Here is a 13,480-nt window from a genome sequence, read left to right as displayed (position 1 = left end):
TTTATTCTCCCTAGGAGTTCAAATTGGTACTATCACTTGGGAAAGAGGAAAGGAGCTTTAATTGTATACTGACTTAAGACAAATCCAAATTTAAAAAATAACTATTAAAAGGACCCCAACTCTTATTCCCCCCCCCAAACAATATAAGCCCATACAGAATAAATGCAAGGCAGTTATATATAAGATAGTTATGGAGGGCTTTCTATTACATTGAAGCAACAAGACTGGGAGGAAGTAGTGTAGTGCTAAGAAGATTGGGCTTGCTGTCAGATCTGGATTCAGATCCTGCCTCTGATAGGTCCAGATTGTGTGATCATGGATAAATCACTCAACTTCTCACAGCTTCAATTTCCTCATCTATAAAGTATAAATACTATCTGTAATGTATACTTACCTTACAGGGCTAAGTAAAATAATGTAAAACATCTTTCAAACCCTGGAGTGCTACATGAGCTACTCAAAAAAACTCTTATTACCTCAAGGATCACATATAAATTCCCATATTCACAACCTGGGTCCTTCCTTTAATTACAGCCTTTTCACATATGTTTCCTTCTCACAATTTACGACTGCATGAAAGGTCTCTGCTCACTCTCACAACCCCTGCCTCTCAGAATGCCATTGGCTGGAAAGCCTTTCCCCAAGACCTTACCATTCAGGGCTACCTTTCAATTATTCAGTATTTATTGTAAATATACAGTTTATATAAACATGCTGTCTATGCCATTAAAGGAAAGTAAATAAGCATTTACAAAGCCACAAAAAGTGCCAAGTGATCTTCACAGCAGCCCTGAAAAGTAAGTGCTGTTATTATTCTCATTTTAGAATTGAGGTAAATGAGGTAGACACATGTGAAGTGACTTGTTTAGGGTCACATAGCTAGTAAGTGTCTGAGACCAGATGTGAACTCAGGTCCTTCTGATATTTGGCCCAGGAATCTAACTACTAGGCCATGAGTTGCCTCTAAAAATGTGAGCTCTTTGAAGGAAGAAATTGTTTTTGCCTTTCTTTGTATCCTCACTGTTTACCATAATACCTGGCACAATCAAAAGCTTGCTGATTGATTGGTGAATTGAATGAGAGTATTAGCAGATGGGGAGATCAGGAAAATCTTCAAGTACAAGTGGCACCTTACTAGAACTTAAAAGAGAAGAGATTCTATGAGGCAGAAGTGAGAAAGGAAGTACAAGTATTAAGAAAGCAGTCAGGAAATGTGTGTGAAGAACAGAAAGGCCAATATGACTTGATCATATAGCAGAGGAGTAATATAACAAGTCCAGAAAGGCAGTTTGGGGTCAATTTGTAAAGACCTTTGAGAAGATTCAAGTGATTCTGTATCATTTTTTATTGAATAGTTCATTGATTTTTGTCCTCTAACTGCCTAAGTCTCTATATATTTTTTGTTCAGAAATCTAGTTCTCTAATTACGGTTCTATTCTTACTTCAAGGAAATATGCTATCCTTGAGGGACACATGTGGACACCAGGAAATCTGCTTTAGTATCTTTACACCAAGCTATCCTTCAAGGATATCTGGTTGGTTATTCAAAAAAGTCTGGCCCACTATCTCTAATCCTACAGGTGGACTAAAACAAAGAGCATTTTTCTTAGTCACAGGAGGGAAAGAGAGCATTGTTGCTAGCCCCTCATTCCTAACTTCCAACCAGTCATATTGTTCCTCATGCCTTGACTTTGTGTCCAATCATGTCCTCATCCCCATGATGCTATAACCAATTGAATTCTTTTCTCACTTACCCTGTTCTGCTCTTTGCTCTATTTTTATAAAAAGCTGCATTTTGATCCAATGATTTTGGAATCATTAGACCCTATGCCCTACTAATAAATTTACTCAGAGAATATGTATCCAAACTACCTTTGCTGAATTTCACTCACAACACCTTTAAAAGGTAATAAGAAGAATTTATATTTGATTCTAGTGATAGTAGGGAGCCATTAGTGTTTAGTGAGTAGACAGTAATACAATCAGATCTACGTCTAAAGAAAATCACTGACAACTGTGTGGAGTATGGATCAGAGTGGAGAGATTTGAAGTCATTCCAATAATCTAGGCTAGAGGTGATTAAGACTTCAAATAAGGGTGCATCTGTGGAAGTGGGGAAGAGGAGTAGAATTAAGAGGTGTTGTAGGAGTAGAACTAGCAAGGTGTAGCAATTGACTGGATTGGGAGAGGGAAAAATCATTGGTTATGGTTGAGGTAGTGGCTCTGACAAAAATGGGCATGAATGGTAGAGAGATGACTTGTAGGAAAAAATGAGTTCTACTATGAACATGTCAAGTTTGAGATGTTTCCAATAAAGAGGGAAAGGAATTACAGGTAGAAATACAGATCTTGGAGTCAACTGCATAAAGAACTCTGGGGAACATATATGTTAAGGGATGTGATAGGGAAGCTGAACCAGCAACGGAGTCTAAGAAGGAATGAATAGTCAGACAGGCAGGAAGAAAACCAGAGTATAATGTCACAAAAATCCAGAAAGAAAAAGACTTATAAGAAAAAGAGTAAGATCAAAAATGCCAAATGGAGCAGAAAGGTCAAGAAGGAAAATACTGTGATAAGGTTAGGAAATGCAAAGGGTTGGTAAGTAGGACAAAGAGTAAATAAAGTTAACTAATGTAAAAAGTTTTCCTAAAACTTTGGCTAAGAAGAAAAGTGATAGCTTGAAGGTATAATAAAGTCTAATTATGTTTTTTTTAGGATGAAAGTGTTGTCTGAGTGAAAACAAAAGGGAAAAGAACCCAGAGATGGAGAAAGACTACAGATTACAGAGGGTAGCATGATTAAAGTACAAGAGAGAAATGGAGATCTAGAGCACATAGAAATGGGTTGGCCATGGCAAGAAGGATAACCTCATGTTCAGAAACTAAAAGAAAGAAGGAGAGCATGAGGGATGATATCAGAGATGTTCTGAGATGAAGAGAAAGGGGGAAGAGATAATTCACAATGAATGGTTTCAATTTTCTGATTTAAAGTAAAAGTGGAGATTAGGAGGGCCAAGTTTGAATCTCGGTTCTGACACTTAATAGCTGTGTAACATGGGACTGACAAATCATTTCAGCCATTTAGACCTCAGTTTATCTGCAAAATGAAGGTGCTGATGAGATGGACCTCTAAAGTCTTTTTGAGCTAAGAGAATCCAATGATTCTATTGGAGGGGTGAGTTATTCTCACTAAAGTGATTTAAAAGATCTAAATAAATTCACTAAAACTGAAATATTCAGCTTACAGCTTAGACATAAGCTATTAAATAGGTATGAGATGCCAATTACTTAAAATTTCAAATCCCATTACACAGAATTTCAAACAGAATTGGGATATCAATGATATACTAACAATGAACCATTTAGGAATTTCTACCTAGAAAGACAGAGACCGGAGTCACCTCTCTGAAGAGGAAAACAGGGACAAAGAATTATTCCAGGTGTTTTAGTATAATTCCGATGGCTGATAATCAGATGAAGAATCTGTTGATCACACTCTTACCTGGAACCTGAATGGCCATTTGTCGTCTTAGAGCAGCAGCAGCAGCTGCTTGTGGGGCTGAGATGGTGACAGAAGGACTTGGTGCTCCATGTTTCACAGTTTTGGTTGCAAGCATTGTGCTGTCAGCCCCTTGTGGAACAATTTTGCTGGTAGATGTAGACACTGATTTAAGAAATGTAGAAAGAAATCTGGATTTAAATAAGAATACTAGGGGAAGACAAAGAAAAATCTGATAGCTAAAATGATAAGTTTTCCCCTTACAAGCTGCAGGAATAAAGAATGAAGTACAAGAATTTCAAGGATCTTGTGTAGAAGAGTATCCCTGAGGCAGAACTTGGAATTCTGAGTCTGTATGTCCATAAATTCCACTCAGCCAATATTTTTAATACTGCCCTCTTTGGAAATGATGAGACTGAATGAAGCTTTCTGAAAATGGTCTGCCCAAAGTTACACAAAGAGTTAGTAGTAGAGCAAGTCTGTGTCTTTCAATTCCTAGGCCTCCCTTGATGCCACACTTGACTCTTCTAGCCTGTCCTAGAGGCTTTAATGTACATGTCCTTTTTAACCCATAGGAGTTGATGAGATCACTTCTATTAGAAGCCATTTGTAAGGATACTCCTAATAGTTATACAGAGGAGATAACAGACCCTTTAATGGAAAATGAAAACACACCTTGACTTGCTTCCAAGAGAACAAGTAATATGTAAGCAAGCTATAACTGAGATGGGGATATGCTAAGACATGAGAAGTGTAACATGAAATGAAATTTACCTACTTTCCTTTCTGAATACTGACTGTTCTATTTACTTTGTTGGGTAAAAAGCCTTTAAAGCTGGCTGACACCAGAAGTAAAGAAATAGGCACTGAAACAGCAGCAAGTGCAAAGCTTCACTTTGGCACTTACTTGTTTTGTAATACTGGTGATGCATTTTATGTCCCTGAGTTTTAGCCCCACTATCTCTAAAATGGGGATAATCAGGTCTGTCTTATCTATTTCCCAGTGTTGTTGTAAGGCTCTGAGAGACCAAATATGCAATAGCACTTTATAAAAGAGAATACAAATGGAAGGTACTGACATTTGTCTAACTATTTGGGAATACTAAGTCAGCAGAGGTAGTCTATGACTTAAAATGTGTCTGCACAATGACATGAACACACATCAAAGACTTAATAGGAAAAAAATAAGTCTGAACATTGTTTACTTACTTAAACTCCCTACCAGACTAGGAGAGGAGCTGAGTGGCAAATGAGTTTTTGCGAAAGGAGGAACTTGAGACAAAAGGGTAGGCTGGACAGAAGAAGTGCGAACCACTGGAGCATGTCGATGGACTACTTGGGCTACTGCATCCTCATCTCTGTATAAAATCTGTGGTTCATCATTCTCCAGAGACTGGGAAATGGAAGATGTGGAGCTTACTTCATCCAAATCTTCATAATATCTCTGAGATAGGAAGGCTGATCGGGAGAGACTGGCTAAAAAAAAAAAAAAAAAAAAAAAAAAAAGTCCAAAACAACGGACAACTTTAGGTTAATTAAAGCATACCAAAAGGAATCTCCATTGATAAGAATGAAAAATTTGATTCTGAAGTCAAAAGATGTTTCACCTACTTACAATGTGTGACCCTGACTCTCTGAGCTTTACTTTCCCCTAACTTTACAGCAAAGGAACTGGGGTAAACAAGGGAATCACCAACATCTCCAATTCTAGAGTATATGAATTGTGTGTAAAACATTTCAACGATTATTTCATGTGGTAGTACCTGCCATTGTCATTTTGTAAATTAGGCCAATTTTAAGTTTTAGCTCAGACACAGCTTTGAAAGCCCCTAGCTGTGAGGGAGAAGTGCATTCTAACTGCAAAATAAAGAAAACAGAAGAGAAAGTGAGAGACAGAGAAAGTGTTGGTCTAACAGCCAGCAAACAAGGGGCTTCAGAAGAAAGTTTTCACAGGTAGAGCAGTAACAAGCCAAAAAAGGAACCAACCAGGTTTCCTGATGTGGAGAGGTTCAGAGAGAATGTCCCTCTGACTATGAAATATTGCTTCTAACAACAGCACCATGCAGAGTTGGCAATCGGTGTCCTAAACTGGTGGTCTCAGTTACAAATGAACTGAACTCACACAAAAAAAGCTTCTGTGGAAATGGATTCTCTGAATCAGAGAAATGAATGAAAATCACTAGCCTCAACCTCTTGCCCTCTTAGAAGGTGCTTTCCCAAACTGCAAAGTGGACACCAAACAATTCTGGCCTTCTCTGGAGGCTATATCACTTGATCCCAGTGAGTGATACCTAACAGAACTATTCAGAGAAGCTGAATGGGGAAATAGGCAATACAGATTTCTTTTCCATACATTTATTTAGTATTCACCAATAAGCTTTTGCCTCACAAAAGTACCACCCTGCAGTACTTCATCTGTCCTGGCATGTGCACAGACATCACAACAGTTAAGTATTAGTATTAAGGGCTGAAGGATAGGGTATGAACACTCACAGAGATGAAGAGAAATGGCAGAATCTTCTGCTGGAGACTTGTTACCTGAATGAGCTTCAGCAGTAGGCCTAGGCAATGATGTTTCCACCCAACATTCCTAAAGCTAAGGAAAGCAGCAGTTACACCAGCTAATAACTTTAACTCATGACCTTCTACAAGCCTCAGCAGATCAAAGACCACTACTGATGTTTGTTTGGGATGACAGAGATATTCTATTCAACTAGTCAACTAGTCTCATGACCATCTGAGCTTATTCCTCCATTGCTAGGTAGAGACAGGTACATTCCAAGAGGGAGCAGAGCAGCACCTGCTTCTCAAGGGAGAGTCTCTAAACCTGCTGCAGAAACAATGAAAATTATTTCATGGAGATTACAGACATAATCCCCTTTGCCACCACTGCCAAGGCTGCAGTCAGCTCCCTGACACTTGAGTGGACAAAAGACCTCATCCAATGACCATCTGCCCAAGTTAACCTGCTATGAAATATATCCCACATCAAAAAAAGGTTCCTGCTTTCCAAATATCACTCAAATATATTAAGTTTTAACTTGTTCCCTGGCAGAACGTATCTTAGCATCATATAACTGGGAACCAAACCATCTAAGAAAACTGACTTTTCTCAGAATCTGCCTCACTTTGGGGGGGCAGCTTCATTTATACACTGAATCTGACTCTGGATAAAGTTTTTTCTTAAGACAACAAATACAAACTTCATTCTCAGTAGAGAATCAGAATGATCCACAATGTTTCAATTACAAAAATCCACAAAGTTTCAATACATTTCATTATAAACTCCATGAGAAGATACCTTTAAGGATTGTCACGTATACTTCTTTGTACAATATACATGAACAAGTCAGCTGAGGTTCCTTGAGCTTGGTTGCCTCATCAGTAAAATGAAGGGGTTGGGTCAGATGGCCTCTGAGATCCCTTTTGATTCTACATTTATTACCATATATGCACACAGCTCCTAAAGAAAGACTTCTAAAATAAAAAAATCAAATGATCCTTAGGTGAATCTCCAACCCCATTTTACGGGTATTCTCTCCAAAGCCTTAGATTACAACTCCCAAAAGGCTTTTCATCCTCTGTATTTCTGTCAATACCATAGTATCAATGATCTAGAGACTATGGCACCTTAGAGACTATCCATTTCAACCCTGTCATTTTAATAAATGAGAAAATTTAGACTGAGGCAGCTGGAAAAACTTGTCCACAGTCAGAGACAGTGAACACTAAAAAAAAAAAGATTTGGGGGGCATCTAGGTGGCGCAGTGGATAGAGCACCAGCCCTGAATTCAGGAGGACCCAAGTTCAAATCTGGTCTCAGACACTGAACACTTCCTAGCTGTGTGACCCTGGGCAAGTCACTTAACCCCAGCCTCAGGAAAAAAATAAAAAATAATAAAAACAAAAATAAAAAAAAAGATTTGAACCCAGGTCATCCTGACTCTAAAACCAGGGCTCTTTTCCACTTCACCTCCTAAGGTCTCCTCAATATGCTGGGAATTCTCTGCCACATCTCTTAACATAGAGAACTTGGGAATTATCTATAAGTTATCCTCTGCTCTTATCACACAAGCGATCAACCACCTTTTCTGGTGAGAAACCTTTCCAATATCAATACTGTGCTTCTCCTGTGTAATTCTTTTTGCTAACAATCTGTAACTTATTCATCTCCAACATGAGCCCATCCATTAATTTTTCACAAATGGAGGTATTCCATGGTTCACAGTCCTAATATTGATATTTAAAAACTGGGTTTTCTGTGCAAAGTTTGGAATTATTAAAACCATTACATAATTTCCTAAAGACCTAGTTCTCTCTTCTCTTTTGGTTAAATTCTGGAGTCAATTCACCGTACATCCACAATGTCTGCCTAAGAGATATATACTGATGGACCAGACTATAATAAACAATCGTATGAAGGTACATACAAATCTTCACCCATTTGATTTCCTATGTTGATAATTAGGCTGAGCTAATTTGAGTAATTATGGCTCTTACTAGACTGTGAGAACAAGGAATTTAAAAAAAAAAAAAATTTTTTTTATACCAGCATATAGAACAGTGCCTGGCATGAACTTAAATAAATACATGCTGACTTTCACTGATTTTGAAGGCTCTACAGTGTTCTAGAGTTTGATCCTAACACACTACCTTTCCAAACAGGAATATTTGTAAGTATTCACCATCTAAGGGGAATCTCTCTCAATTTGCACTCTGTTCAAGACAAGTCTTCATGACAATGGTAGACTATTTTACCAAGTATACTTCCTTCTATCTTATTCTTTATATTAAGGTCAAATACAGTAATATATTGCTTCATATTAAAAGGAATCTTGCATAATTTTGATATACACATGGGAGGCACCTCCATTTTTAGAATGTAAGCTCTCTGAGAAATCTTTTGTATGCCTGGTACACAGCAGACACTTAATGTTTATTGATTGAAGAGGACAGCTTTTAGGTCAGCATCTTGCTCTATAAATAAAAAAAAATTTCCCCCCAAATCACTATTGATCAAAGCAATGCAAATTAAGACAAGTCTGAGATACCACTATACACCTGTCAAGATTGGCTAAAATGACAGGAAAATATAATAGCGAATGTTTGGAGGGGATATGGGAAAACTGGGACATAGATACATTGTTGGTGGAGTTGTAAATGCATCCAGTTATTCTGAAGAATGATTTGGAACTATGCTCAAAAAGTTATCAAACTGTGCATACCCTTTGATCCAGCAGTGTTACTACTGGACTTATATCCCAATGAGACTTTAAAGAAGGGAAAAGGATCTATATGTGTAAGAATGTTTGTGGCAGCTCTTTTTGTAGTGGCCAGAAACTGGAAACTGAGTGAATGCCCATCAATTGGAGAATGGCTGAATAAATTGTGGTATATGAATGTTATGGAACATTATGGTTCTGTAAGAAATGACCAGCAGGAGGAATACAGAGAGGCTTGGAGAGACTTACATGAACTGATGCTGAGTGAAATGAGCAGAACCAGGAGATCATTATACACTTCAACAACGATACTGTATGAAGATGTATTCTGATTGAAGTGGAAATCTTCAACATAAAGAAGATCCAATTCAGTTCCAGTTGATCAATGATGGACAGAAACAGCTACACCCAGAGAAGGAACACTGGGAGCTGAGTGTAAACTGTTTGCACTATTGTCTTTCTACCCAGGTTACCTTTACCTTCAGAATCCAATTCTTATCATGCAATAAGAAATTTGGTTTTACACACATATATTGTATCTAGGATATACTGTAACACATTTAACATGTATGGGATTGCCTGTCACCTAGGGGAGGAGGTAGAGGGAGGGGAAAATTCGGAAAAGAAGTGAGCACAAGGGATAATGTTGTAAAAAAATTACCCATGCATATGTACTGTGGAAAAAAAAAAATTATAATTATAAAATTAAAAAAAAAATTCAGAAAGGGGGAAAAAAAGTGCTATAATATATTGGGTGAAAAAAAAAAAAATGATCAACAGGATGATTTCAGAAAGGCCTGGAGAGACTTGCATGAATTGATGCTAAGTGAAATGAACAGAACCAGATCATTATACACAGCAACAAGACTGTACGATGATCAATTCTGATGATTCAACATTGAGATGATTCAAACCAGTTCCAATTGTTCAGTAATGAAGAGAGCCAAATATACCCAGAGACAGAACCGTGGGAACAGGGTGTGGAACACAATACAGCATTCTCACTCTCTCTGTTATTTGCTTACATTGTTTTCTTTCTGTTTTTCTTTTTCTTCCTTCTTGATCTGATTTTTCTTCTGCAGCAAGATAACTGTATAAATATGTATACATATATTGGATCTAACATGTATTTCAACATATTTAATATGTATTGGACTACCTGCTAGCTAGGGGAGGGGACTGGGGGAAAGAGGGGAAAATTTGCAACAAAAGGTTCAAGGATCAATGTTGGAAAAATTACCCATGTATATGCTTTGTAAATAAAAAGCTTCAACTAAAAAAAAAAAAAAAAAAAAAAAAGAATTAAATACAATCTTGTATATTCTATTCCTTTCAGTCAACTGTATACTAATAAGGCTGCAATCTTCTATAGCATGTTTTTTCAAAGTCTGACCATTCCTTTTCTCGACTTCCATCAAGGATGTGGCCAATATTTGCACAGATTATTCCTATAAAGATTTTGTAGCAATCAGGAAGTAGGAAAATGGGTTGGTAGTTACTGATATTTCCTTAAGTGACGTTTTCCAGTTAGAAGTTCTATATCTTTCCCTCCAAGTATTTAATATCCTCCTCTCTGTAATACGTCTAAAGAATTAATTTCTCTCAAGCCAATCTCCAATTGATAAATGGTCAAAGGATATGAACAGACAATTCTCACATGAAGAAATTGAAACTATTTCTAGTCATATGAAAAGATGCTCCAAGTCATTGTTAATCAGAGAAATGCAAATTAAGACAACTCTGAGATACCACTACACACCTGTCAGATTGGCTAGAATGACAGGGAAAGATAATGCAGAATGTTGAAGGGGATGTGAGAAAACAGGGACACTGATACATTGTTGGTGGAATTGTGAACACATCCAGTCATTCTGGAGAGCAATTTGGAACTATGCTCAAAAAGTTATCAAACTGTGCATACCCTTTGATCCAGCAGTGTTATTACTGGGCTTAAATCCCAAAGAGATCTTAAAGAAGGGAAAGGGACCTGTATGTGCAAGAATGTTTGTGGCAGCCCTCTTTGTGGTGGCCAGTAACTAGAAACTATACAGATGCCCATCAATTGGAGATTGGCTGAATAAATTGTGGTATATGAATATTATGGAATATTACTGTTCTGTAAGAAATGACCAACAGGATGACTTCAGAAAGGCCTGGAGAGACTTACATGAACTGATGCTGAGTGAAATGAGCAGGACCAGGATCGTTGTATACTTCAACAATACTATATGATGATCAATTCTGATGGACGTGGCTTTCTTCAACAATTAGATGAACCAAATCAGTTCCAATAGAGCAGTAATGAACTGAACCAGCTATACCCAGCAAAAGAACTCTAAGAGATGACTATGGACCACTACATAGAATTCCCAATCCCTCTAATTTTGTCCGCCTGCATTTTGGATTTCCTTCATAGGATAACTGTATACTATTTCAAAGTTCGATTCTTTTTGTACAGCAAAACAACTATTTGGACAGGTATACATATATTGTATTTAATTTATACTTTAACATATTTAACCATGTATTGGTCAACCTGCCATCGGGGAAGGAGGAGGGAGAGGAAGGAGGGGAAAAATTATTATTATTTTTTCTTTTTCTGAGGCTGGGATTAAGTGACTTGCCCAGAGTCACACAGCTAGGAAGTGTTAAGTGTCTGATACCAGATTTGAGCTTGGGTCCTCCTGAATTCAGGGCTGGTGCTTTATTCACTGCGCCACCTAGCTGCTTGCTCCAGGAGGGGAAAAATTAGAACAAAAGGTTTGGCAATTGACAATGTTGTAAAATTACCCATGCATATATCTGGTAAATAAAAACCAATATTAAAAAAAAAAAAAAAAGAAAGAATTGATTTCTCAATACTATCAAAATGTGTTTCCTTGAGGACAGACCTCCTCTTTATATATTAGTCTAGACTAGCTGCTTTTCCCATGTTTTCTTTGATGCCATATCTACTACCCTAGGTACACAATGAGTTATGATATTTACATTAAAAAGTGGTAGTTTCATTGTCAATGATGAAGAAAAGAGTTTGTTAATAGTAATTATCAAAGGTCTTTACCATTTCTTTACCTTTTCTGTTGTCTTCCTTATTTCTTCACTATAGGTTTTTAGGATTATTTGAATTAAAAACTTTCTATAAACTTATGTTTTCTTTTACTTTCTTGCTGTTTTACAGGGTTATACTGTTTATTACCTTTTATCCTTCTCCTCCATGACAATTTGCGTAGGAATCTATATTCTAAACTGGTGTTGCTATATATTGCTGCATCTCTATTTGGTAAGGAGATCAAGTATTTGCTAGATAAGGCAATTTCTAGTTCTTTAGGTTTCCCTCTTATAAAGCTAATTTTTCATGGCTGGTTATCTTAGGAAATGGAGATTATCTATATTGATATAGAATGTTTAAATAGTTTAGGTTACAACTGCTTCAATTGCAGGCCACTCTTTTGTCAAATTTTATTCTTCTAATTGATATTAATTCTGATCTTTCATTTAACAAGTCACCGAATGATTTAAAAATCGTTTTCCTACTAATATCAGTTATTTATCATTCATTAGAAAATAATCTACTTCACTTAGAAGTGGTTATTCAGCACTTCTTGAAAGATTGGATGAAGTCTAGTCTGTAAATCTTTGATCTCTTATTTTTACTCCTGAGCTATGTTTTGTGATACACTTTTAAAACTCTCTTTCTCTATGTTCATCTTTGCAATGAAGTCAGAGTATTAAATTCTACTGATTTAACAGCGAATTTTTTCTATCTCCTCATTTGTCATATATTTGTTACAAGTGATGCTTATGCATAGGCTCCAACTGTTATTAAAGTAGCCTTCTTTTTTGCAAATGCTAATCACGAGTATTGCGATCTGAGATCACCAAAAGTCCCATGATATGTTTCATGTTATATCTGTAAATGCAAAACCAACTCTACCAACTATTTCGTTTGACATTTGTCTCTCAGAGATGAACCTATTAATCACCCTTTTGTCTTCTAATTTCACTATAATGAGAATGTCAAGATAGGTAGGATTCACAGTACATCCACTCAGTCCCTGGATAAGAATCTAATATCATTTAGAATACCAATAGTTGAGATCACATTTATAAACAATCTAAAGTAGGGATTTTTAACTTGAGATTTATGAACGTGTTTTTAAAAAATATTTTGATAACTGCATTTCAATATAATTACTTTCCTTTGTAATCATATATATTTTATTTTATGCATTTAAAAACATTATTCATTATTATTGTCGTAAAAAATGACCAATAGGATGATTTCAGAAAGGCCTGGAGAGACTTACATGAACTGATGCTGAGTGAAATGAACAGGACCAGGAGATCATTATATACTTCAACAACAATACTATATGATGATCAATTCTGATGGATGTGGCCATTTTCAACAATGAGATGAACCAAATCAGTCCCAATGGAGCAGTAATGAATTGAACCAGCTACACCCAGCAAAAGAACTCTAGGAGATGACTATGAACTACTACATAGAATTCCCAATCCCTCTATTTTTGTCTGCCTGCATTTTGGATTTCCTTCACAGGCTAATTGTACACTATTTCAAAGTCCGAATCTTTTTGTACAGCAAAACAACTGTTTGGACAGGTATACATATATTGTATTTAATTTATACTTTAACATATTTAACCATGTAATGGTCAACCTGCCATCTGGGGGTGGGGGAGAGGGAATGAGGGGAAAAATTAGAACAAAAGGTTTGTCAATTGCCAATGTTGTAAAAT

The 13,480-nt window shown here is 36.7% G+C and overlaps 1 protein-coding gene across 5 annotated transcripts in view; it reads right to left on the bottom strand.

Moving 5' to 3' along the window:
- The window catches only part of NUP214 (nucleoporin 214), an 89,467-nt gene that overhangs the window by 37,559 nt on the left and 38,428 nt on the right, over nt 1–13,480 (bottom strand). For 4 of the 5 annotated variants that reach the window (XM_074293893.1, XM_074293897.1, XM_074293894.1 and 1 more), the window contains 2 exons: nt 4,708–4,974; nt 3,502–3,663 (listed from right to left, as the gene is read on the bottom strand). The exons of the other annotated variant lie outside the window; for it this stretch is intronic. In XM_074293893.1, coding sequence (XP_074149994.1) covers nt 3,502–3,663; nt 4,708–4,974 — 429 coding nt within the window. The remainder of the gene's footprint in view (nt 1–3,501; nt 3,664–4,707; nt 4,975–13,480) is intronic. 5 annotated transcript variants of the gene reach the window in all.

This window comes from Sminthopsis crassicaudata, chromosome 2, assembly GCF_048593235.1.
Source record: "Sminthopsis crassicaudata isolate SCR6 chromosome 2, ASM4859323v1, whole genome shotgun sequence".
NCBI lineage: Eukaryota > Metazoa > Chordata > Mammalia > Dasyuromorphia > Dasyuridae > Sminthopsis > Sminthopsis crassicaudata.
The sequence above is the reverse complement of the archived record's forward strand: the minus strand, read 5'-3'. Positions and strand labels throughout refer to the sequence as shown.